Source organism: Anomalospiza imberbis, chromosome 5, assembly GCF_031753505.1.
Source record: "Anomalospiza imberbis isolate Cuckoo-Finch-1a 21T00152 chromosome 5, ASM3175350v1, whole genome shotgun sequence".
Classification (NCBI taxonomy): domain Eukaryota; kingdom Metazoa; phylum Chordata; class Aves; order Passeriformes; family Viduidae; genus Anomalospiza; species Anomalospiza imberbis.
In genome coordinates, this window is record NC_089685.1 from 2,556,286 (window position 1) to 2,583,744 (window position 27,459).

General features: G+C 46.6%; 1 protein-coding gene across 3 annotated transcripts in view; it reads left to right on the forward strand.

Annotated features, from left to right (window-relative positions):
- Window positions 1–27,459, forward strand: part of PLXNA4 (plexin A4) — a 446,965-nt gene that overhangs the window by 224,691 nt on the left and 194,815 nt on the right. Inside the window, exon 5 of one of the 3 annotated variants that reach the window (XM_068189380.1) lies at window positions 10,171–10,294. The exons of the other annotated variants lie outside the window; for them this stretch is intronic. Within the exon in view, the coding sequence (XP_068045481.1) occupies window positions 10,171–10,179 (9 nt within the window). The 3' untranslated portion in view covers window positions 10,180–10,294. Of the gene's footprint in view, window positions 1–10,170; window positions 10,295–27,459 lie in introns of those variants that run through there. 3 annotated transcript variants of the gene reach the window in all.

Below are 27,459 nucleotides of genomic sequence, written 5' to 3' on the forward strand. Positions count from 1 at the left end.
ATGGGAGCAATGAGGGATTGTGGTAGGGTGATGGCAGTTGCCCTGCAGTGGAGGCCAGCAGTCTGAGTGGGACATGTTCACCCATACATATTCAACGATTTATTAAACAAGTATTACTGGTTATATTTTTAATCTAGAAGTGTAATTTCTTCCTTCTGCACCACTTAAAATAAAGTGGTTCGTGATGCTTCCAACCATTTCCCTCTACTGTACATATTTATACCTAAAATTTGGTGAGGGGAGGGGAGCAACTCTGTAAACTCCTCCTGATTAAAAAGGCTGAGAGATACCATAACTCAGGAGACAGGACAGGGCGACAGAGCTGGGATTCCTTCTTATCTGCTCCATGCTGGGCAAGGATGGGATTTCACTTCCAGTCCTGAAGTGAAAACAGTTCCAGTCTCTTTTTTGGGATGGGTGAGGAGCTGGAGGCAGGTGATGCCCGAGTTCCTGCAAGACTTTGAGCATGACACCATTCCTTTTCCTTATCTTTTCACTGTCTGGGCCCTTTCTTTTTCCTTCTGCACAGAATGGGGTTCCTTGAGGGCTGAAACCCTGGAGGGGAACAATGAATGCACCAATAACCAACCCAGGGTTTTCAGGTTTGCTCAGTGTCCTCTTTGTGCAGGCCCATCTGAGGTCACCTCAGACACCACTGCTGCCTTTGCACAGCCCTTCAGATTTACAGAGACTCCCAGGGGCTGTCTCAAACCTCTGGAGGAAAGGGCAGTGGGACAGCAACCTTCATTCCCTCACATCCTTAAAACGTGAAATCCGGAGCAAGAGGAACAGTTCGTTTTTTCTCCAGAGACTTCCAAAAGCTTATTCTTGCTGGTCCATTGACTACCTGCACTTCCCTGACCATCACAGCCACGAGCAGGTTCATTTTGGGCTTGGCTGTTCCAAAGCACAAGTCGAAGCTGGTGTTTTTAGGACCCCAAGCCCTGTAGAAAGCTCACGAGCTCTGTGATTTATCAATCATCTCCTCCCACCCATCTCTGATGCCCATGGGTGTCTCTGTGAGAGAGGCTGGTGAAAAAGGTGGGGAGTGTTGTTATTTAAAATCTGCTGTGAGCCTGTGAAACACCCAGCACTACATCAGCCTTTGCCCAAATCTGATTTTATCTGAGGCGGGTGATGTGAGTGACAGCGCTGCCATCTCAGCAGTGCAGTCACTACCTGTGTGCTCATGGTAGAACACACTTTAATGCTTGAATAAATTAACATTTCTAGAGCCTCAGTGGGTGGGTGCAGGGGTTTGCCTTTGCTGGAGGCAGGATTATGAAGAGGCTGCCCTTGGGGAGCAAATATCCCACCCACTCTACAAGCCATGTACAGATCTTTTACAAAAGGGTGAAGGTCTGACTTATCAGAGGTTTTCACTGCCCTCAGTGGTATTGGGAGATCTGTGGAGATGAGGTGCAGGGGGGTGATGACTTAACCTGACCTTTTTAAAGATAGACAGGCACCAGGGTTTGTGCCATCCCTGGGGAAGGAGGAGGTTTCTCCTTGGGGTTTTTTTTAACTCAGCTCAGCCCTGTCTGTGCCCCAGAGATAAGAGGGGTTCTGTTACTACCTGTGCAGTTATTAAAAGCTGTTTTCATAGAATAATGAAATCAATAAAGTTGGAAAAGGCCTCTAAGATCAAGTCCAACCTTTGACCAAATGCTGCTCACTGAACCATATCATGAAGTGCCACTTCTACTTGCGTTTTTGGACATGTCCAGAGATGGTGACCCCACCTTGGGGTGGGTCACTGCCTTGGGCAGCCTCTTCCAATGCTTAACCACTCTTTCACTGATGTATTTTTCTCCTAATATCCAACCTGAGCCTCCCCTGGTGCAGCTTGAGGCCATTTGGATGGTTGCCTGGGAGAAGACAGACCCCCACCTCACAGCAACCTCTTTTCAGGGAGCTGTGAGGAGCAAGGAGGTCCTCACTGACCCTCCTTTTCCCCAGGCTAAACAGCTCCAGCTCTCTCAGCCACTCCTCACAGGACTCATGCTCCAAACCTTGTGATTTTGCTCCACCTCTCACCAGCCCCCCACAATAATGGAAGCCCCTGTGATAAAGCAGATTTCTCCAGCTTGGCCCAGTCTTACCACAGCTCTGGACATCCCAGCAAGGCACCCTTTTAACTTGGAAAACTTGAAAAAGAGCTGTCACTGTAAATCTGGACACAAGGAACATCTTTCTCATGCTGCCAAAATAATCCCCTGGCCTTTTTAAGGTCAACTTCTGCCTGGGAGGGTTTTCCCCAGTGAACTTGGGGGTCCTTGGTTTGCACATGGGGGTTTTCCTCTGGAGCTGAACTCCCTGGGCTCCAAGGGAGATGGAACCCAGCTCAGCCTTGTGGTCTGTGGCTGAAACAAGTCCTGCCTTGCAGCTCCTCTGGACACTGAGAGGTGACAAGCAGCACTTGCCCACTCTGTCAGATGTGCAATGCTCTGAGGAGAAGAATGCGACAGCTTTTCACCATTATCTGGAAATACATATTTTATACAGACAGTGATTGAAGGAGGGAGAATAGGTTTGGCACTGAAACCCAGAGACAGAGCATACAAAGGTCCCATCATTTCCCAGAGGTGTGGACATCTCTGTGTTTTAGGTGTGAATGTGTTTCAAGTCCCTGTTGGCAGTACAGGGAAGGGTTGGTGCACACATGGGATCAGTCAGGATCGAGCAGGAGACCATCCCTTTAACTCCAGCCTTCACAAACACTCTGAGGGAGCTACAGCCACTATCCCAGCTGGCTCCAAGCCCCATCCAGTCCAACCTAGGACCTTGCAGGGATCCAGGGGCAGCCACAGCTTCTCTGGACAGCCTGTGCCTGTGCTCATCACCCTCACAGCCAAGAATTTCCTCCTAATATACCATTTAAACCTACTCCCTTTGTCTGAAGCCATTCTCCCCCTGTCCTGTCACTACACGCCCTGTAAACAGCTCCTCTCCGTATTTCTTATGTCAGTGCACTGGAGGCTGGGGCTGTTTCTTTCTCCTTTTCCTGTTTTTGGTGTGCAGAGGAGCCCTGTGCCTCATAAACTGATCTCAGGGGATGAGGAGCAGATGGGAAATGCTGGGGAACAGGAGGGTCTCTGCTGCAGCTTCTCTGCATCTTCCCTGCTCCTCATCACACATGCTTGTGCTTCCTTCCCTCACCTGATAATCTCTGAATTTCTTTCTCTTCCCAGCTAAGAAACTCCCTGCAAGTCATTGCAGGGATGGAGATAATTCTTCCACCCCTTTCTCATTCTCCCTGCCTCTCTGATCCTTTGCAGCCCTTTCCTCTCATTTCCAGGCTTGCACTTGCTTTTCCACCCCCTTCTGCATTCCTGGCATCCCTCTTTCTTTGCTCTCTGCTCTCCAGCTGTCTCCACACTGCTGTCTCCTTGTTTCCCTGCTGCTCAAGTGTTGACACACACACAGAGCCCACCTCTGCATGCCAGGAGGTGCAGGATGCTCATTTCCCTGTCCCACCTTTGGAAAGTCACCTCCATCACCCCTAAATAACTCTGTTTCAGCAAGTTGGGCTCCTGGGTCTCTCCCAGAATTTGCAAAGCTGATACAACACATGGAAGCAACTCCAGGACAGGAATCTCAGCCCTTCCTTTTGATAGAGAAGGGATCAAAGGCAAGAGCTGGAGGAAATCACCTTAAAGGCTCAAAATCCAGAAGGTAAAGGGAAAGAGGTGTGAACTTCATATTATCTAAATCTCATGGTTTTGAGCTTCCTCTTACTTTTGCTTTACTGAAGGTTAGGGAAGACTGTTCTGCAACCAGGTTTTAAGCAACCTTGTGTTACTTACGAGCAACTTTACCCATCCCTGGCAGTGTCCAAGGCCAGGTTGGATGGGGCTTGGAGCACACTGGGATAGTGGAAGGTGTCCCTGCCCATGGCAGGGATGGAAATGGGATAGTCTTTGCTGTCCCTTATAAAACCATCCTGTGATTCAGTGTTTGCCTCAAGGCAGATTTGCTGTCCCTCTCTGTGCAGGCAGGTTTGTTCTGTGGGTCAGCTTCACGCTCCAGTGGAAAGTTGTGCTTTCCCCCTGTAAATTAGCAGAAAGTCACCCACAATCTGTGAATAAATCACATCTGTGCAGTGCTATCATTCCCCAAAACCATTACAGTGTGTCGGAGGTGAGACTGGTAGGGTCATGCGTAGCAGAAGCAGATGGGTATTTTGGAGGCTCTTTTAAACTTTGCCAGCGAAATATCAAATAAATATGTACTTCAACTAAAGCGTGGCAGAAAGCACATTTGGTAAAAATTAAGTAACTGTACTGCAAATCATGTTGACAGGGTCTTTTTGGCCTTTTTGTGTCTGTTTCTCATTAGAATGGGGAAGGCTTATACCTATTTGTCTCCTGAGATTTATTCTTCTCCCCTCAGCCGCTGAGTCACTACCAGCAGCAGAATTATTGTTTGCAAATTAGCTGCCGAAGAGGAGGGGGTGTCTGGCCAGTTTACTTCTGGTTTCATGACCACTGATTAAAATCTTGTCTGCTGCTTATGTTATCGTATCAATTAGTTAAAGCAATCATTAATAACTTTGCTTAATTATGGCTTAATTTCTTCAAATGTGGTCTTTGCACAAGATATCAAGCAGCATTAACTCCTGGGGTTGGAGTGGCTCTTTCTAGGGGATTGTCAATTTGAGGCTGTCCCCAGAAACACTGGCTCAAGATCACAAGTTTTAAAAATAACTCAAGAGATTTTCTTTGTTTGTATTTTTTTTTCCTTTTAATTTACATTTGTTTGGTTGTGAGCCATCAGGTTGTGTGCAGACCACCTTTTTCATCATTGGGCCAGAACCACAAAATGCAGAAAGATCTTATTTGAAATCAGAAAGCTGAGATTATCTAATAGGTGTGACTTTTTGACCTAGGGATTTAAACGCAACAGGGACACCCAGAAACTGTAAATTTTGGTGCTGTTGTTGCACATTCCTGTTATTCTACTGTCTTGCAGTGTTGATTTAGGAAGGGCTGTGAAAGATGACCACTGTGCACATCTACACTTTGGAGGTGTTCAGGTCTTCTGCAGGACTTCCCTACTCAACTTCTGGAAGTTCAGCAGCATCATCTCTTCCTTGGATTAATTATCAGGCAGTTAAGAAGAAATTTTTGGCTTTGAGGGTGGGCAGGCCTTGGCACAGGGTGCCCAGAGAAGCTGTGGCTGCCCCTGGATCCCTGGCAGTGTCCAAGGCCAGGCTGGACAGGGCTTGGAGCACCCTGGGACGGTGGAAGGTGTTCCTGCCATGGCAGGGGTGGGACTGGATGATCTTTAAGGTCCCTTCTAACCCAAACCATTCCATGATTCCGTAACTGGCTGTTCCTAAACCAGACTGGCATCCTACATAAGATCAGGGCCACCAGAGCTTCTAAGACACCCAAAACATGGTTGAATTCACCATCTTTGCAAAAATGTGTCACATTCCTCTCCCTCTAAATCCTCCAAAGCAGAGGACTCCGAACCACCCATTTCCTTGCCAGCTGTCCCACTCTTGGGCAGTCCTGCACAAAATTGATAGGGAAGAGCAGTTCCTAGAGTTCGCTGAATCCCTATCAAGCAATGAGTGTAATCCCAGTTGGCAGCAAAGGCAACTTTTGTTCTCTTTGATTGTTCTTTGCTGCCCCTGGAATACTCCTCATTACCCTCAGCAATGTCAGGGGCTGAACTCCGCTCTCCCTCGCATTTGCTTCCACCTAATTAAGGGCTTGTTAAATAAGGTCAGATGCCCTCTGAGAAACGTCTGCATAGATGGAAAATCCCGTATGGATGCTCAGCTATGGATGGAAAAGACACTGTGTGAGTGCCTGTGTTTCTCAGCCAAGAATGATAAAAGTGATTTGGCCCACTGGCAAAACTGCAGTGCATTGTGCTGCTGACTCTTTTGAAATAATTCTTTATCAGCAAAAGGCAAATTATAGCAAAAAGTCATAATTTAGCTTGATTTTAACTCATTTGCTGCTTTCATGTGGGTGTTTTGGAGTAAGCTGGGATAATTCAGGGAGTAGGGAGTCCCTTAACCTCCTGCTGGGTTGATTGTGTGTTCCAGAAGGGATGTGAATGACTGAGAAAGCTGAGCTGAGCAGGAGAAGAACAGATTCAAGGTCTTGGAGGTGTCTCAAATGCATCATTCATGGCAAGGGAAGAAATTCCACTTGGGGCTGTCTCCATCCCATGAGATACACAGGCAGCTGGAATTCCAGCTCTCACTGTCCCTCAGCCTTGGGTTTTTCACACTTGAATTAAACTCTTTTTATGCTTTGAAAAGGTTTTCATGAGCCAGTCGATGCTGTGTGAAGTGTCTCACTTTGCCCTAAAACCAGGACTATGCAAAGTGCACTGGGAAGGAGGAAAGGCTGGGAGACAGTCCAGGATTTGGGAGACCTTGAATCATTCCCTGCCTTGCTCACAGACTCATGGAACTCTTAGACACACAATGTGACTTTTGAGGTGGTCCTGTGGAGGCCAGGAGTCAGACTTAATGATCCTTCCAACCCAAGATATTTAGGAATTTATGATTCACTGACAGTTGAGAGCAGCTAGGTTGGTGAGGGGCTGGGAACACAAACCCTGTGAGGAACGGCTGAGGGAGCTGGGGGTGCTCAGCCTGGAGAAAAGGAGACTCAGGGTGGCCTCAGCACTCTCCACAGCTCCTGAAAGGTGCCTGTGCTCAGCTGGGGCTGGGCTCTTTCTCCAGGCAGCACTGGCAGAACCAGAGCACACAGGCTCAAGCTGAGCCCAGGGAAATTCAGGTTGGATATCAGGAAAAAGCTTTTCCAGAAAGGGTGACAAAGTTCTGGAATGGCTGCCCGGGGAGGTGGTGGGGTCACCAGCCCTGGATGTGTTTAAAGAGCCTGGAGGTGGCACTGGGTGCCAGGGTCTGGCTGGGGTGTTGGAGCTGGGCTGGACTCGATGCTCTTGGAGGTCTCTCCCACCCCAGGGATTCTGTGAATTCTATGACATCAGCTGTGGGCAAACCTCTGTAACTCCATGTGCTCTGAAGGTACAGAAGGCATTTCCAAGATCAGGACCTCTTTTGGAACTCTCTGTAGCACCTGCTACTGACTACTGAAAACTCAGCTGTTCTCCTGACCTGTGTATGTGCCCTGATGAGAGCTTTGGTTCCCAAAGTTCAGAGGGACTTTTGCTTTGTCACCATCAGATGTCCAGTCTGAGCTTTGCTGTGCAAAAGAGAGAGAAATGCTCCTTCAGAGAATAATTTGTAGCCACCCTGTCCTCTAAGTGACATGACTTACAGCTTCCTTGATCCCATCTGGAGGAACCCTGGCAAGCCTAAGCTGTGTGGAGAGGACCAGCAGGGAGCAGTCTGACAGCTGTTCACTGGAGGGGAGGATTTCACACAAAATGCAGGTTGGGATCCCTTTGCTTTGTGCTTGGCCCTGCTGATCCACACCAGAACCATCCCTTCCAGGCCTGCTCCATCCCAGAGAAATTACTTGCCTGCTAGCACAATGCATTAATCACTGGGTCCAGCTGTGGGGGAGGATCTGCAGCTGCTGCAGTACTTTGGGTTCGTGGATCTTAGTAGTGGACAGAGTCTAAACCCTGCCTGCTGGCAGGACATGAATTCCTGTAGCTCTGGGTCGAGGCACTGCCGGTGAAATTTTGCATTTGATGAGCAGAGGGGCCGAGTGACACGTCCTTGGTTGTGCCTGTGACAGAGCAGAGCATCAGGGCCGAGTCTCTGGGTCACCCCTGGGCCAGGGTTTGGGTGCACTTAGTGCACACTAACACAATTTATTGCCTGTCACGCTAAAAGACCTGTGTTCAGACACAGTGGTGGCATATTTGTGCCTGAACTCTCCAGTTGTACCCTGCTCTACGTGTTCAATATTTGAGGGTAGAACCACAGCTTTCCCAGTGCCATCTGTGGATCTGCATTTGGCTTGAGCTGCAGCCTGAGCTAATGTCAGCATCCGTCTCTTAGCCTGCCAAAAAAGCCATGTCCCCATGCCAGGATGCTTCCTCCACAGGCTGCTCAAAGAAACAGCACAGGAGCTGGAGGATTCTCAGAGGGCTCTGAGGGTGCTGTGCTCTCTAGAGGATGGTTTAATTCATCTTTGGGATTCCCTGTCTTAAGGCGTTCATGTGGGGGACACACCTGCAGGGCTTTGGCTGCTGTCAGGACATGAGGAATGGGATGGGTCATTCAGTCTAACCAGGTCTCCTTCCTCCTGCACCATGTTTTTAAGTGTTAATTGTTCCCTCTAGTTCATGGGGTCTGCTGACAGCTCCCCCCTGCCTTGCACAGGAGACAGAAAATAAGGAAGGGTGAAGGAAGGAGTGAGCAATACCCAGAAATGCAAGAAACACTTGCAGAGTCATTCCCTGGTGGAGGAGAGGCAGGGACTATCGATCCTGGGGTGGGAAGCCATGGAGACGTGTCCCCTGGGGCACGGTGCTGCCCAGCACGTGGCCCGGGGGTCACCTGGCACTATTGATTGTGGTGCTGTTCCTCTGTGGAGTCAAACACAGGCTGCTCAGTACGGCTGCTGTGCTGTTCTGGGAGAAAGAAGGTGGGTGTGTGGAGTTTAATGCATCCCTCTCATGTTTTAAACAAAAAAAAAAAAAAAAAACAAAACAAAACAAAACAAAAACAACCAAACAACAACAAAAAACCACTCTCATCTCCCTGAGTCCCATCAGACTGGTAGGTTGTGTTTTCAGCTAGGAATAGGTCAGAGTATTAAGGGCAGCTCAAGGAATTTAGCTGGAAATCTGAAAATCTCCCTCCTCCCTCCCCCCAGCCCCTGACCCTGTAACAGACCCAGAAGAAGGGGAGAAGAAAGAGGAAACCTAAGAAGTTGGTGATTACATGTGAAGCCTGGCAGATGTGTAATCCTGGACTCCATTAAACATCTGTCTGCTCCAATCTCCCTGACAGCCAGGTCCCCTCCTCTCCTGCCTCTGCAGGTCACTCAGGGCCACGGGTTGTTAATCACCACCCTCTGCTTTGGGGCTCCACAGCCCAGCCTGGGCACCAGAGCTCCTGGGGAGGGGGGATTTGGGCAGGACAATGCCCAAACTGGGTGTGCCATGGCTCAGAGCTACAGGCACATCCACAGCTCTTGGGTTGCAGCTTTTCCATCTAACACATCCTTGAGTGCTTTCCTGGATCAGTGTGATGCCTCGTGTTTGAGCTTTTATATTTTTCAGATTCTGAGCTGCTTTAGTGTGTGGGTCTGAGCTTCACATTATGGGATGGTGAGCTCTCTGCACAGAGCAGGGAGACAAAACAATTCCTGCTCCAGCTGGGCACCAAGGACAAATGATCCAAACCTCAGGCCCAGGAGCACAAACGTGGGCTGAGGAGAGAAAAACAAGCAGGATGGGACTGCATGGGCTAAAGCTGGAATGGGACAATGAACTCCAACGTGCCAATGGAGCAGAGCTGATCCCAGTGAGAGCCCCCGGGAGCGCTTGTGCATTTTGGGACCATTTGGGTTCATCTTGGGTGCAGCCCTGGCTGGGCTCTGGTGCTGCCCAAGGTGGATCCATGGAGGAGATCCTTTTAATGAATCCCTACTTTATTCCTCAACTCTGTCCAGCCTCTTCTCTAGGGCATCTCTCTTCACAGGGCATCAGGTGGCCAGTGCCTGTCTGGGACTATTGTCTTAATTATTGAATTTTGAACATTCTTCCAAAGCTGTTTCCATTGCAGGCTCATGTGTCTTATTACTTGAGGCAAGTATTTGCTCTCTTAGGGCATTTCCTTGTACCATAAGTGCACAGAGTTATCATTTTCTAATGCATTTTCTATTTTCCATGTGATATCCCTGAACTCCGAAACACACTCCATGTTAGTGAATTAATAGGAATCCCATTGTAAGACTCAGGGAGAATTTTTTTCAATGCTCCAGTGTTTGCTGTGTCTTCTACACTCATGGCTTTGAGTCTTTCTTGCTGTAAGGCCCCTGCTAAATATCTTTCATCACTTTATATTACTTGGTACAGTCATTATCATCATATATAGTAGGAACTGGAAAATGAAATCCATTCCAGAGCCTGGCCTTGAAAGGCAAACTGGCTTTTATGTTCTTTTCTATTAAAAAAAAAAAAAAAAAAACACAAACCTTTAAAGTCGTACTGTAATGTTATTTTTCCCTATTTTTTTCAGAATTTGGGTTTTCTTCCCAGGTCTTGTGATTTTCTATTATGTGATTGGAGACAAGAGTACTCAGCTACCCTGAAAATTATTTTCTTGTTTTATTTCCTAACTGGATGAAGGAGTAATGGAAATACTTGAGACCTAAATTAGTCTCTCTTGCTTTGTTGTTTGTTTTTGTTTTGATTTTGTTTGCGGTGTGTTTTTTTGTGGTTTTTTTTTTCCTTTAGAAAGATATTCTGAAGCAGCAATCTGAGCACTTGGTCAATACTCTGCTGTATTTTAATTTCTAGTGTAAACTTGGCTTTCACTTGTATTTGGGAGGTTGGGAAGATTTGAGGGGACAGCAAAATCTGTACAAAAAGGTGGTGTTGATAAATCAGTGGTTGTTTGCCTGCCCCTTCTGTGGATGTTGCACATAGAAAAGAGAATTCCTCTGCCAAATGTCCCACGTGTCATTACCTGGAAAAAAGCTGTGATAAGATTTTTTTTAAAAATAATGGGATTTTTTTGAAATAATGGTCCTTAAACTTTTAGTTTTACCTTCTCATCCCAATTGCAGCATTTCTCACATCATTCCTAGGGATCCTTTCCTTTAATTCACCTCCTGAATTCACTTCTTTTCCTACATAAATACCTGCTCTTGTGTCCCTCCTCTGAGAGTCTGGATCCATGGATGCCTTCGTGATGGATTTATAACTTGCAAAGCCCTTTGGATTTCTCCAGGATGAAAGACAATGTTTGTACAAGGTCCCTGCCCTCATGACATAATTTGGGAAGCTTTCTCTGGAAGGAGCCTTCCAAGCACTTGTGAGTTCACGTGTCAGTAGTTTCTGCCCCTAAGAGGGAAGGTAACCCATGTGTTCCCTCCAAGCATCACACCAGGAATGTGTTTTGATGGACTCCAGGGTGATTCACATAATTAATGCTGGATTCACGGAGCACTGGGAAGAAGGAGATATTTGCACTGACCTGGGCTCCATCCGGACAAAGCTTCCTTTATTCCCACAAATTATACCTTATTCGATTGCACTTTTTGGTTAGATGCAATAAAACAGAGAACAGTTTCTGTCAGTGAAGCCAAATGCTGCCTTGTGCCCAGTTTCCTCCCAAAAAGGATAACTCCACTCAAATTGATAGGGAATAAACCCAAGCCATCCCTGGACACTGGGAGGTTTCCTCTTCCTCCTCTCCAAGAGCATTATCTCCTGCTAAAACTTCCACATCAGGCCATGAACTGGCAGCTTGGCCATTAGGACCCCCTTGGCAGTGACTGATTGTGGGGATGTCTTTTGCTGTGGAAAATGTGGAACTGATTGTCTGGGCGACCCCGCTTGACCTGGGGAATTCTGCATTTAACCTGGCTTTAGACATAATAAACTGGAGTAATTAGCAGAGAAATTCAGTGGTGACACTTTTAATTGATTGGAAATGCCAGTCCCCGATGAGAGCAGAGCTGTGGTGAGGGCTGTGCTGTGAAGGGGTCGTGGGGATGCTGTCAGGAGGCAGGAAAATGCAGGGAAGGAATGTGGAGCTTTGCTGGAGGTTTGCTTTTCTTTGCAGCTGAGAATACTGCAGGTTTGCTTTTCTTTCCAGCTAATGGCCTCGGTGAATACACTATCCATCACTAATTACTGATCCCTCCACTCAGCACTTTCCCAAGGTTGAGCCCACACCTCTGGGAAAATCCACCTCAGTCTCTGCACAGTCCATCTCAACCCTGGGCTTGCAAAGAGAAAAACACCTTTTGTGCTGTTCATCTCAAAATCCAGCAAGTTGTGGCCCACCAAGGAGGCAAGGATGGGGCCTTTTTGGGAGGACATTTATTTCCGATCATGGATTGGTGATATTTCCCATGTCAGTGTGGATCTGTGATATCCCTTCCCGGGCTTTGTGCTTCTAGATTGATGACAGCTGAAAAATAAAGTATTTGAATTAATTCCTCTTTTAGAATTGTGTTTACAAGTGGGTATTTTGCTGTCCTGGCTCAGGAGTGTGCGTGTGCACACCTTGGAGCAAGGTGCCTGTGGCATGGGACCAGGAAGGACCTGGGAGTGTCCCCCAGACAGTCTCAAACGTGGTTCAGGGATGACCACAGCCAGTGACAGTTTCTGAGAGGCAGTTTGGCTGCAGCTGCTCCATTTGCAGGCTAAGGGAGCCAAATGAGGTGTAATCCTGATGTTCTGTGTTCACTGGCCTTAGGACCGGAGTGTGAGGCAGGCACATGAAACTTCCCAGTGCAGGCACCACTGTCCAGACTGGTGCAGGGCTGTGTGATTTGTGTGGGAGGCTTCCGAGTCCCTGCTGCTCGTTGTGGCCTTCCAGTACTTAAAGGGAGCTTGTAAAAAAGAGGAAGAATGATTATTTACCTCTTTATGGACAGGAAGTGTTAGGACAAGGGGATGGTGGTTTTACATTTGAAAAAGAGATATTTTGATCAGATAATAGGAAGAAATTTTTGGCTGTGAGGGTGGGGAGGCCCTGGCACAGGATGCCCAGAGAAGCTGTGGCTGCCCCTGGATCCCTGGAAGTGTCCAAGGCCAGGTTGGATGGGGCTTGGAGCAACCTGGGACAGTGGAAGGTGTCCCTGCCATGGCAGAAGTTGGAATTAAATGAACTTTAAGTTCCTTTCCAACCCATTCCATGATTCTGTGGTACTTCATAAGACAGGAGCCATTGCAAGCTGTCAAGCATTTAGTTTTTTTTTTTCTTCTTTTTCTTGTGGTGCTAATTAAACATTTAAAATCTTGATGAAGAGCTTCTTATAAAACAGGAGTAGAAGAGAAGAGTGGGTCCATGTTTGGGGAAAGCCGAAGCAGCCCACAAGGGGAGCTGGCAGCAGCCTCTGGAGGGGGATATATCAACCATATCTTATGGAAAAAAGTGAGAAAATAAAATGTGAGGGTCATTGGCCTCTTTTATCTTATATCATGGACACAGCCTCAGAGGCTACAACCTGTTGCAGCTGTTACACCATGAGAACTCTCCATTTGCTAAGGCTGGTTTCTTCAAGGGCTGGTTTTCTTGAGGCGCACCCTCCTCCCACCAACAGGAACCTCTGGAAACCAATCCTGGGCTTGGGAAACACTTTGATGTGCTGGATCAATAAATAAAAAGGGAAAAGGCAATACAGTGACACCACCATATGCACTGAAGCATCCCGTGGAGATCGTGGAGTCTCCAAACAAACATTACATGTGTAAACAGTGGATCAGCATTCCTTCACTGCAGACCCACTTATTGCCTTCCTGGTGATTTATTTTCATTAATTTTCATAGCTAAACAGACAAAAGTGCTTGTGGCAAACATCCCTGATCCCACACAACTCAACATCCCCCCTTCCTCTTTTCCAGATTTTCTTTTTCAGCTGGCAACCAATCCATCAACTACTTCTTTGTGGCACAAAGTTTGCACAGCCCAAAATTTGCAGGGACTCCTTTCCCCAGCCTTCAGTGCTCTGGCATTTTTGGGATGTTATTCTCTCTACTTAGAGGAGCAGTGGTAAAGGTGGAGATGCAAAAAAGATCTTTAAATACTGAAGTATTTGTGTTTGATGGGTATTTTTTGGTTTGTGGCCTTTTGCTTCCTCATGCGCAATTTGGAAGGAAGGAGGATTCACACATGACAACTGCACTTTGGAATAATTTTTTTCTCAAAGCGGAGGGACTATTTGTAGGTTTAAGCATTGGCAGTTTTACCCTAGGATTCTGGAAAAAGAGAAAAAGCATTTTAACTGGCAGATGAAAATTTTTGCTCAGCTGGGTCAGGTCCTTGGAAATACCCTGTGAATTTCAATGGGACAATTCTCTTCTTCTGCTTGCATTTGTTATTTATTTTCTGCCATCCTGCCTCTCCAAGATATTAATGTGAGTTGTTGTTGTTGTTTTTTGTTTTTTGTTTTTTTTTAAATTTTGTCAAAAATCATCCTGAATTTTGCAGTCCATTTGTGGTGGGGTGGGGTGGGGAAATGTTTTTCCTGGCTTTGTGATTTGCTCTTAGCCTGGGATGGTGCTTTTCCTCCTGTTGACCATGAAAATAGTAATGTGGAACAGGGAAGTGATAAAGTTATTTATTTATGATTAAATATACATCTAATATATATTTATATTTACAAGAGCATGTGGTGACAGGTGAAGAGGAAATGGCTTCAAACTGACAGAGGGCAGGTTTAAATTGGATATTAAGAAGAGATTCTTGGCTGGGAGGGTGGGGAGGCCCTGGCACAGGTTGCCCAGAGAAGCTGTGGCTGCCCCTGGATCCCTGGAAGTGTCCAAGGCCAGGCTGGACAGGGCTTGGAGCAACCTGGGATAGTGGAAAGTGTCCCTACTCATGGTAGGGGGTGAAATGAGATGATCTTTAAGAAATGAGATGATCTTTAAGATTCCTTCCAACCCAAACCATTCTGTGATATGTTAACAGATAATATTTATACATTATTAGTGATTTTTTTCAAAGATTTCGTGAAGGGCTATAGCGGTTTCCTAACAAGCTGCCTTTGTGTGGGAATTGGAGCAGGCTGGGGGTGAATAAGGTTCTTTACCCCACCACACAAGAGGTTTGTGGTGAGATGATGAGGAAGATGATGGATGAGTTCATCAAAAATAAAACAGAGTACCTGAACCTGCTGCACAGGGGGAGATCTTCTCCAATGCTCCTGCCAGGCCAGAGGGTGAGAGGAAAGTCACGTCACAGAGGCATTACCTGGCACCTTTACACATTTCTGTACCCAAACCCAGTGGGATCACCTTATCTGCCAGGGAAGCATGGCTGGGCTGGAAGGCAGCCTGTGCCTGGCAGGGCACAGCACCATTCCAGTAATGCATCTGCAGATGGGAGGCTGCCGAGGGGCTCTGGGGAGAATGGAGTGCCTGGGCTAATAAAATTAACCTGGCATGCACAGCCTGAGTCGGGAGGAGGGGAACTGTCCCTTTCAGTCTTCCCAATCATCCCCTGACATCTCATTCCAGCCCGGAAAGGGAAGGAGGCAAGGGGGAGCCTTCCAGCAGAGTGAAAATGTGCTGGAGCCTTATTTTATAACTAACCAACCACCCGTGGCCTGCAGTATGGACTTTTTTATCCAAGTACACAAAACCACCCAAACCCATGGAGAAGGAGGTGAAGAAGAAGGACCAGGCACTGCCCCAAAACCTCCATCTTGTTTTATAGATATTACTGTATTCTAAACCCTTAAACTCTGAGTTTCCCACCCTGTGATATCACACACTTCTATTCAAACTCCACACCCACAATCCCAGAATCCCAGAATAATGAGAGTCTTGGTTTGGAAAGACAGGAGTCTGTGAAGGAAAGCTAGAGTCTCCCGTGAAATGAAAAAGGTAAACCCCCCTCCCTCCGAATTACCACAGTGTCAAGATAAAAAGGCTCTCAGGCAAAGCTATGGGAATGGGAATAACAGTTCTTTACTAGGAAAAAAAACTAAATAATAATAATAATTAAAAAATATAATTAGTAGAAACAAAACTACTTATGGAGTCAGAAACCTGACACCCTGAGGAGTCAGGGTGTTGGTGATAGTCCAGTTAAGTGGTGGCTGCTCCTCCTAGAGTGGCAGATGAAATGCTGCTGAAGCAGTGGTCCTGTAGAAGGGTGTAGTTTTCTCTGAAGGTCTGGTGATAGAGTAGATGGGCCTGGTCTTCCTCTGGGAATCCAGCGGAGAAGAAGCTGCTCCTTTGGGAATTCAGCGAAGAGGCTGAGTTCATGTCTCAAAAAATGCTGATTTTATGCAGGTAGGGATGCTTGGCTCCTCCCTCTGGGTGGAGCATCTCACAATGGGACGATGCAACCCCATCAGTCACGCAGTGAGTCATTCAATGGCCCTTTAACAGAAGATATCTCCCCGGAGGGAGACATTGTTCTTGGAAGAAATAAGAAAACTGCCCACCTCCAACAGATGGCAAATAGAATTTATGCTTATCTTACAAGCCAGGACAATGAGGTTGGAAGAGACCTCTAAGATCATCAAGTCCAGCCTATGCCCTACCACCTCAGCTAGACTATAGCACCAAGTGCCATGTCCAGTTTTTTTTTTTAAACACATCCAGAGATGGTGATTCGACCACCTCCCTGGGAAGACAATTCCAGTACTTTATTATTCTTTAGGTGAAAAAAAAAAATCCTAATATCCCAGTTCTTTCATTCAATTTTGGAAGCCTTCTCCACGGCCTCAGGTGAAATGCAGTGTTCTCCTGGGGGTCAGTGCCTGTGAGCATAGAATGTCTCAAATTCTCAGCAGCCAGGGTTCCAACATTGCTGCACTGATGCAGTGCTGGGGCTTTCTGGAAAACCAAAGGACTGGGCTGTGGTGGCTCCAGCTCGGTGACAATGCCAGGGGAGCCCTGAGCCACCGTCACGCCGACGGGGTGAGGTTGGCAATACATTTGTCACTGGAGCTCCAGACAGCAAACGAGGCTGATTTAATTAACCCAGGGAGCCCTGCTGGCCTTGTCTGTGAGAGCTCAGGACAGCAGGATGTGGATGAGGGGAGGCAGGGAGAGGAAGGAGAGGGGAAGAGGGCAAAGACATGAGGCTGGTGGAGTGTCAGGAGCCTTTTCAAAGCACTTTGCTTCTCACCACCGAAAGCCCTTCACAATTAGTCTTGATGTGATTTACATTTACTTTAAGGCATCTGCATAATGGGATGTAATGTGCAGGAAATGCAGTCAGGAGCTCCTGAAAGCTTTTGGGAACTGACAATTCCCTCAGAGCACAAAATCTCCATTTCCCTGCAGCTGGAAGTGAGTCTGGCCTTTACAGAGCATGTGCTCATGGGCTAAAATGCCCAAAATTTGCCTTTCAGTGTATCTGAACTATCAGTTCTATTCATTAAGTGTCCAGACTTGCCCTTTCTTTCCCAACCTTTCTGATGGATTTATTGGGACCTTGGAACTTCTTACTCAAGAACCAAGCAGGAGGATTTTCATCTCTAGATTTTCACTCTCATCCAGGTGAATGTTGCTTTGCTGTCAGTCAGGCGCAGACCTGGGGCTGGGGGAAGCTGGACCACCTCTGCCCACACCTGGCAGGCTTTGGTGGGCAGGTTTGTTGTGAGAGACATCACTCCTGCTTGTAGAAAGTCACCTTGGCCAAGGAGCTCTGAAATTTTAATGCTCCCCACCAAATATTGACTCTCTGAGGGCGTCTGAGTAAGCCTTTAGTGGAGAAGTCGATATTTGTCTGATGTTTCAATGGATAATGTTGCTTTTCTCTGAATTTCCTCTGGACTCTGCTGGCCTCTCCCAGACTCGTTGCACAGTGGCAGAAGCAGGATAAAAACATGGGAGGAGGAAGAGGGAGTGCTCCTCTTGGAGGGCTGTTTGGTACTGTCCACTTCTCCCTGTCTTAATGAGGCTCTTTGTTGGATGCCTCTCTCTAAACTCAGCATCAGAGCCTGGTGTAATCACTCCCAACACACAGCAATCCTTCCCCATTTGGCTCTCCCTCGCTCTCTAAGGAATTTGGACAGCCAAAATTTACCATGGACACCGCAGAAACATTGCAATAAATGCAAACACATCAGCAATTTTCCATGAGCAAAAATTCCTCTTCCCACTGGAGATCAGTGCAGGATAATCTTGTCACTCCATCCCGAGTGGACTTGAATGGGTCTCATCTGTCCTGCTGGGAAAAGAGGCTCCAGGTGAGATTTTAGACAGGGTTGTAGCCATATATTGGTAATAGAAGGCAAATGTCTCTTTTCCCTGCTTTACTGCAACTCCTCAGTTGAATTCTGCAGCAAAGGCTCCATCCTGCCCTTGGACATGGTCATTCTGCCTCCTTGGGCAATTTAACATCTGTCCCCTACAAGTCTGAGCTGCAGAAGGATCCCAGTGGGGTAGAAGTAAATATATTGCCTTGCAGGTAACAAAATCACTGCTGCAGGTTAGATTTCTGCCAATTTACCAGTCATTAGGGACTCAGTCTAAGTTGGCTGTGCCTCCCAAGAAAGAATAATCCTGTAAACAGTGTAGCTCCAATATACTGAACAATTAAAGAACTTGTTTCTGATTGAAGTTGAAATTCATTATATTTCCATTTGCAAGGCGAGCTGGGCAGGTTTCAAAATAAGTGAAAAAAGGAGCTAATTTATATTTCTGTTCATGCTTGTAGCAGCTAGTAAATAAATCCAGGTGCTCAAGGGGAGTTGGGAGACTTTAATTTCAATGGCAGCTTGGGTGTCTGGTAACTGTGGGAGTCTGGACCTAAAATAAATGCAGAGGAACAGTTCTGAGCAGCAAAGGGCACGGGATTTGTGGGTGCATCTTCTTTGTTGTTTTAAATTTGTTCACAGAATCCCAGAATGTTTTCTGGTGGAGGGGACTTAGAGATTATCTCGTTCCAACCCCCTGCCATGGGCAGGGACCCCTTCCACTATCCCAGGTTGTTCCAAGCCCTGTCCAGCCTGGCCTTGGACACTTCCAGGGATGGGGCAGCCCCAGTTTGACTCTCCAATGCAGATTTTGTCCCACCCAACTCCTGGTTGATGCCTTCACAGGTCTGTGGCTTGTCTGAAAGACATCCCTGTCTGGGATTGACATTTTTGGGGTGGTCACCTCAGCACGGCAGCCTGGGCTGGCAGGAGGTCTGATCAATATTTATCTGGCCAAGAAAGGGAGTGAGTGATGCTGGTTTGAGCAGTGTCATATTTAAAATGTGTCTCCACTTAACTTGAGGTCACAGTGTACACTCTCCTTGAGTGGTGGCATCATTTCATAAAAAAAGCTTTTTCATTAATTAAAGTCCCTTAACCTTGCATCGTGCTCAGGGTTTGGTATAGAAGCTTATTTTTTCTGATCAATATTTATTACCATATTTCCTAGAAAGAAGCTTTCACCCCCTCAATTAGCTGAGGAAAAAATAATTGTGTGCATTTGAAAGCATTTTTGTGCCTCTAGTATCCATTAAGTAGATCAGAGCTGCAGTTTTCTTGTTCTTATGGACTTTTGTCCATATCATTTACCCAAAGGAGCAGAAAGCATTGTTTGCTCTCATTCAGATGACATTTCAATAAATGCCAGGGGAAAATGATGATTCTGTTCTGCCTTTTTTTTTTTTTTAATTTAAGCTTGAGAGAGAGGGTATGAACTCATGAAAATACCCCAGCTCATAAATCAGGAGTTTCGGGGTTGTGATTTCTATGTGGTCTCCATGTGATCCCCCACAAGTCACTAAAGGCCACAAAAAACTCCTTTCCTTCCAGCAAGGTCTGGCATTTATTCTTATGTACCACCCAGGGCCACTGATTTTGGTGAGGTTTTCAGGCAGAAACATGCTTAATAATTTATTCTCAGAATTAATGGAATTGAGCAGGAGAGGAGAACTGTTTCATCTCCCAAACCTACCCTTGCTTCCAACTTCCAGCACTCTGGGAAGCCTTTGGGCAATTTTGCACTCCCAACCCAGGGATAGAGCCCTGCAGGTGGACTCACCCCCCAGCAAAATGTCCTCCTTCCCTCCTGCTGGGCTGGAATTAATGTTCTTATTTCAATCCCTTTGTACGGGAAAAGCTAAAAATTAATTGCGTGTGCACAGGAGAGGTGAACAAGCAGATGCCCAGGAAAGCACAACAGAATTATTGAGTGATTCTGCTTTAATTAAGTGCACCAGAGAGCTGGGAATGGTGGGGCCCCGTGCTTGGTGCCAGTAACATCATTGAGTGGAGGATGTGGAGGGATGGCTGCTGCCAAGGGATGATGGAAGGTACTCAAGGAATATAGAAAGCTATTTTAATTCTGGCTTCCTTTGAGAAAGCTGGAGCTACAGCCAATAACCATAAAACTACTGGGGCAAGGCTGCAAACGCACCAAGGGCATCCCTCAAGCACTTATCTCTGTGAGCCCTGTGAGAAGGGACACCTTTTATCAATGAGAGGGGAGCACAGCAGAGCTGCAGCTGTGAATTTCCTGCCAAAAAGGGCTGCAGGCAGCAGTTTTAACCTCTGCCTGAAGCTGGCACCATCCAAACCCGTCCAAGAGGGGGGAATCTGGAGGCATCCTCCCTTCTGAGGAGATGAAGCAGATAAAGCATCCAGAGAAAGCATCCAGACACCTGCTGGTGGTGGGAGAGGGAATTTGGTGGGAATTGGGTGAAATACACTTGATTTCCTGCAGGTTCAACTTTAGGATAACACGAGGTACCCTCAGCAATACCCACTGCTTCACAGCAGTGCTTTGCAAAGAGAGCCAGAGCAGCTCATTTTAGGGAGTTATTTGCAGTGTCTGTCAAAAAAAGATTTTTACTTTGTCTCCTCTACACCACAGCTAAGGGATCTTGGCTTGTCTCCAGTGCCCGTGTTTTTCCTCCTCAGGCTTCCCTGTGATCCTTACAGTGACGTTGGAGACTCTGGCTCTGCCACCAAGGAGCAGCTCAGATTTTTGTCCAAGGCTCACCCCCAAAGCACAGACCAGGCTGTTGATAATTATTCCAATCATTCTGCAGCACATGGCTTTTTTCTCTGCAGGGCAATGAATGCTTTTCCCCTCCAGGGAATTAATTCTCATCCCTTTGGGAGGGTGCAGCATTTCCCCTTTCATTTCTCTCTGTCCCCAGCTTGCCCAGGTCGTCGTTCTGTGCACCTGAGGTGGCCTGAACAATTATGATTTTGGGGTCTGCTACCCAAAGAATGGCCCAGAAATGGATTCTGCCATTCTGCCAAGTCACATAATTTTATCAATTCTTCAGCTTTGAGTCTGAGTGCTTGGACTAAACCTTCTGGCAAACTCAAGCTGTGCTTTACTTTAGAGCTATCAAGATTTTCTGGTCACCTTCTCCAATTCTGGCTCCCAGGCAGTCTGTAAAGGAGAGATCACACTCAGGGACACAGATCTGACACCAGGAGATGACCCACCTGGAATTAGCAGCCTGGCTCAGACATCAAGGTGTGTCAGGATGACTGCATCTAATCTTCCATTAATTAAAGCCTTTTAGCCCTCAGTTTCAAGGCTTTAAAGACCCAAACCCACATCATTGCTGTAGGAAATGTGTCCAGGGATCCCAGAGGTGAAACTGCTGACAAAGAACTGCAGAGAAATTAGGAAAATCAGTGATCCATGGCAAAGCCCTTCAAGGACATTTGTGGGGTTGTTTCTCAGAATGCATCAAGCACAGAGGAAAGCAGGGAATTTGTGGGAATGACTCCCTGGGGGAGCTGAGGTGTGGAAGCTCCTTGGCTTGGTTCTTACGGACAAATTGCAGTAGGGATCAGGACATTCCTCCCAAAGTTTTGTTCATCTCCTGGGTTATTTCCATCCTCCTCTAAGCTTCTGGGCACTGCACTGATTCACCTGCTGATCCTTAAATGTTGGAGGATATTCTGTTAAACATTGTAGTTGTGCTTCAATGCATAAAGTTGTTCTTCAAACTACAGGATCATTAGGGTTGGAAAAGCCCTCTAGAATCATCGAGTCCAAGCATTAACCCAGCACTGCCAAGCCCAGCACCAAACCATGTCCTTAAAAGCCACATCCATGCATTTTTTGAACACTTTCAGTGTAACAGGAGGATAAAATTAACAAAAAACCCAGATCAAGTGCTAAGGGTCTAGACACAGCTAAAGATGGGCTTCAAGTTTGAACCACACCAAAGGAAAAGAAAATGTAATTTATCTCCATTTATCATCATAACTGGAACCTCAGAGGTGCTGTCAAGTTTTGGTAGAGGTGCAGTGGGAAAGCTGGGCATGGCCTGTGAATGGAATAACGGAGCTGCAGGAGAGCAGTAAAATTGAAAAATTACTTCAAAACTCTGGAGATTTTGGCACATCCAGTGTGGTGTTGCTACCAACCAGCCTTTGGGCAGGGTTAGGATTATGGCCAGAGAGGAAATTGCAGTGAAAAATCAGGGGGATATTGGGGTCTTCATTGGTGTTTGTGCACAGAGACCTTTTAGGGCAGCCCTCATCACAGCATATCCTCATCACAATCAATGTGCATTTTGCCACACTCTGGGGCAGTGTCCCACAGCACCTCGGTGCCTGAAGGTAGAGAGATCATCTGGCAAAAATCAGCTCCAGCCTAAATAACCTGAAGGTGAACGGCCATTTCCAGTATCCAAAGGAAACTGGACCTCTTCCTTTTGATGTGCCCACAAAAGTACTGCAATTCTGCACTGCTCCTTTAATTTTTATGGCATTTTGCTTCTTTCTGTGGCATGCAGGAGCTTGCAGTCTGCTCATAACAACATAGGATCACAGCATGGTCTGCTTTATATCTGCATATGTACAGAGACACACAATGTTTCTCCCAGCATGCAGAAAGAATAAATTCTGGAGTAATTTTTCATTGTTGCCTTTATGAGCTTCAAGGAAAAAAATAGACTCCAAAACCCTCAAAAACTAATAAATAATTTATTCAGATGAAATTGCAGTTTATTGTGCCAGACTTTAGATAGCCCAGAGTGCACGTGGGATCTGGGACATCTTGTCTATATTCTCATTATATAATTTTTATTGTTTTTTTTCATGGAGTCCATGAAGTTTGTGTGTGTACTTGCATTTGTGGGAGAGCATGTGCGTGTCAAGGCAAGAAACAGGCACAAAGAGATGTAGTTTATTTTTATCTGTACATAAATCATAGAATGGTTTGGGTTGGAAGGGACCTTAAAGATCATCCAGTTGAATATTTGTAAAAAAAGAGATACAACACTCTGTTTTGGGTGTGCAGGCTCCCTTCATAATCCAACACAAATTATGCATTCTTGACATCTCTCTCCAGAGCAGGAGTGGCCACTGGTGGTCACTGGGGCTCCTGGTGAGCTTTGTTTTCATTCTAATTTAAAATACACCAGATGAACTGTGTCTTCTACATGTGCATGCATGGGTAAACACGTGTGGGGTTTGTGCAGTGGACCACAATAATATGATTTTATGTGGCTGTTTAATTAGCAAATTGCAGTTTTCTTATCATGCACATCCAGGTGAGCACCTGGGGTGGGGATGCTGCATGGTCAGAAGTGTCTGACCACGAGACACTTTATAACATTACCCAGTCTAATGAGACACTAGGGAAAATAAACTCAGAAGAAAAGGACAAAAACCCCTAATCTGTGTGGGTTTTTTGAGGATCTGCCTTAGAAGCACCAAAAAAGTGACATTCAGGGTTATCTTCTTGCTGTAGCTGAGGGGCTGAGGTTACCTACAGAGACACAGAATCATAGGATGGTTTGGTTGGAAGGATTTTAAAGTTCATCCAGCTCTGCCATGGGCAGGGACACTTCCCACCAGATCAGGGTGCTCAGGGTCTCATCCAACCTGCATTAGCAACCAGGCTGCTGGGCCTGGCCTTCCAGAAACAGGGCTTTGCCACTGACCTCCCAGGTAAATAATTTCTGTTTTCTCTCTTTGTTATTCTGGTCTGTAGGAGATCAATCTATTCAATTTCCAGTGCCTTGAAGCTCCTTTCTCCCTGAATTTTCTGCCATTCTCGTCCATTTGGATGTGGACCAGAATGTCTTTAACTCCATGTGTGCAGCAGGGTTGGGGTGGGCTGGCCTTGGCTGGACACCAGGTGCTCACCACCCCACCAGTCCATCACTCCCCTCCTCAGCAGGACAGAAAATGAAATTTTAAAAACTTGTGAGTCAGCATAAAGTCAGTTAAATAAAGCAGAAACAAAAATTGTGTGCAGAAGCAAAGGAAAAACAAAATATTTACTCCCTTTTCCATCAGCAGGTGATGTCCAGACACTTCCCAGGAAGCAGGACTTCTGTAGTCTGGCAGTTTGTAAGACAAATACTTTCCTAACAAATCCAACTCCCCTTCCTCCTTTTTCTTGGCTTTTATTGCTGAGCAGACACCATATGGTCTGGAATATCCCTCTGGTCAGTTTGGGACAGCTATCCTGGCTGTGTCCCCTCCCAGGATCTTGCCACCCCCGGCCTGCTGGTGAGGGGGAAATGTTGGAGAGACAGCCTTGATATTGTGGCCAAAACACTGGAGTGTTACCAACACCTTCCCATCTGCCAGTCTCCAGCACGGCGAGGGATCTGGGAAAATTAACTCCATCCCAGCCAGGCCCAATTTGGGGGCACAACACCGTGGGATTCTCCTCTCAGCAGAGAAACCTTGCCACATAAATAAAATAGCAGAGACAAACGACTGCTTTGCCACCGGGCTGGTTTAGTGGCTGATGCTTAAAATGAAACAACCCACAAATTCACACGGAGTGGAAAACAGGGAGTTGGGAAAAGCACTGCCTGAGCTTTTCCCTTGTTGATTCCAAGGGCTGGTTTGCATTGGTAGAGACAGACTAAAACCTGGGATGTGACATCCCTGCAAGATGAGGTCTTAGGGAGATGAGGCAGCCAAAGCAGAGGGGCACAGGGTCGCTGCTGCTCCCGATTGCTGCTGCCCCTTGCTCAGGCACGCTCCGGGATCACCATTTCCAAGCAAACCCGGATCTGTATTTCCCTTAATGTGCCACTGGCTGCTTCTCCTGACCTCTTCCATGCTGCCTATTACCTCAGCTCTGCTTCCCCTCCCTCCTGATCAAATTACTAAAGCACACAGTGGAGTCTCTTGGCTCAACAAAATTTAATGACAGTGACAACAGAGGAGGATAATAAAGATAAATCAGCTGCTCCCAGGAAGGAAAGATGAAGTAAGAACAGAGTGAGTTAGGAGGATTCACCATGTAGTGACCCTGGCATGTGCACGTTCCTCATCATCCCTTTCCTCTCAACATCTGTGAGAGGAAAAGCAGTTTTTTCCTCTTTTTTGGGGGATTTGACAGGGAAAGCAGAGAGCAGAGGGGGCCAAGGCACTGGAGATTTCTGCCTTGGGCTTGTACTTGCCGTGGAATTTGGGGCACATCACCATCTCTTCTCCATCTCCTCCCCAGGCTGGAGGCTGAGAAGAAACCAGCAGAAGTTTTTCAATACGGAAAACCGTAGCAAAGATCAGATCTGGGGTTTTCATCTCATCCCTAGTCCTGTGTATTCATGTGTTCCACACAGTTAGTAAAGGGAAATGGAGCTGGTAAAGGAGCTCCTTCATTCTTAATGCCCCTGGGCACACCAAATCTTGTTAATCCAGCCTTTTCTGACAAGATTTCTCATGAAATTCAATGGAAACACAGCCTTCAGTGACTGTGACTACTGAAATCTCTTCTCTGACATTCACCACGTTTCCAGTTGCAGAGCATTTAGTTTTTAATGATGATTTCTGGGGAAAAAACCCCTCACCCTTCAACTGCAATCCTCTCTCCCCTCCCACCAGGTTGTTAAATGTTTGCAGCGTTGCCCTAAACAGCCCAGCACAAAACAGTGAGCTGTAGCTGAGACCTCCTGCAAGCTCAATAAACTTAATGGACGTCCTCAAGAACTTTAACTGGGAAGATTTAGTTCCTGAAGAAGAAGGAAACAAACAGCCAGAGCAGCTTTGTCCGCCTGTTGTCCCTCATTTTGCCAGAAACAGCTGTTCACGCTGGGATTAGCTCAGAGGTTTGTACTGAGCAGAGTCTGACTCACAAGAACAAAAACAGGAGATCATTACATCTCAGTGCAGGCTCCAACTGCTGCGGGCTGCACAGGGAGAGAGAAAATTAACTGGAGTGGGAGCTCAATCTGCAGAGACGCCGCACAACTTCTGCGTGTGACAGAGGAGAGGGAGGAGGGAGCACATCCAGCTCCGCAGGGCTGGGATGGAGCTCCAGCCAGGGGGATGGAGGAGATGACTGCCAGACTTCCCTTAATGCATCCCCTTTGGTCGGGATTCGTGTGAAGCAAATGCTTGGAAGAGGAGGAACCAAATTAATTCTTTCACAAAGATGCTACTCATGCAGAAATTCCTCTTCCCTCCAGACAGTGAGTGATGAGAACAATTTCCCCATCTTTTTGAGGCAGGTGGGAGAGTCTTTGCCCTCACATGAATTTCTCAGTGAAGGATAATCTCTGAGTTAGATTTGAGGCATTATTTCCACACTTTAGTGGAAGATGTCCCTGTCCATGGCAGTGGGGCTGGAAAGAGATGACCTTGAAGGTCCCTTCCAACCCAAACCATTCCATGGTTCCATGGAAATGGAGGATCTGGTTTAGGAAGTCATGTTGGACAAATATAAGGCTTGCAAAAATGGGCAGAAGCACAAGACAGAATCGAGTGAGAGCTCTCCATCCTGACCTTATTATTGCTATAAACAAGGAACCAGCATCCCTCTACCCAACATGACAATTTAATAGCACATGGAATATCAGAGAGCAGCTACTGATTTAACAACAACTCCCTTTCTTCTAATAACTTTTTTTCTAACAGTGATGAAAGCTCTGGAGGACGGGAGAGGAAAGCAGAGGTTAAAAGGTTGCTTGGACAATCTTTCACATTAAATCTGTGCTTGCAGCTCAGGGGCTCTGCTCTACTCATCCTTGTCAGGGGATGGCTTGTGGGTGGAAACAGCTCTGCAGACTGTTCTTATAAGTCCTGAGGAACCCACAGGGCTTCACCAGACAGGCTCTCAGCCCCAGTTCAGTGCTGATGTGAACTCAGGGTCACCTTTCTTTGTCTTTCTGTCTTTCAGGCAGGACTCCCCCCCACAACCCTCCAGCCCTGTAACATAATAAACAGTGCCCTGAAATGCTCAGTAAGCCCATTCCTCCATGGGTAAGTCATCATTGCCTGGAACAGAGCAGGCTGCACTTCCATCATCTGCTGATGGCTGCTGCTAAGTCTTGGGTTTTTTTTCCCCCCTTAATTTATTTTTGTACCACTCATCAAATAACCTAGTATTGTCATGGCCCAATGGCACCAAAATTCATGAGAAAACCCTCCTGACAACAAGATCTGGAGCTGCTGCCTCAGGGTTACCAGGTACCTTGGTTGGCTGTAATTAATGCTCCTGAAGCCCTGGCTATACTTCCACGTTGGCCAAAGACCTGGAGTTGTGTTTTACTGCTCAGCCCCACCAGTTCTGCCTTGCAGGAATGGTTATTTATACCCCACCTCCATCTCTTTCTTCTTAAGCTGGGAGACAGATGAAAGTTCAGTTTTCCCCTCTGTTAAGTCACCAAGGGTCATTTTGCAGCACCTTCTGGAACAGATTCATTGTCATCTCACAGAGTGAGGACATTGGAAGGCTCTGCCACGTGCTGTATTGATCCCTTGACTTGATTAGTTGGTGTATTGAATACCCCTGCTTTTCTAATCTAATTAATGCAAGATAAATACTCCATGCAGGGGCCTGGAGTCACGTTCCAAGAGTAATCAGGGACTGGGACTGATTAAAACCAGAAAGCTTCAAGGATAATTTATGGACTACTTGACACTGCTGGCAGGTTGGGGTATTTTGGAGGGCTCTGTGTTGTCTCTGGCTCAAAAT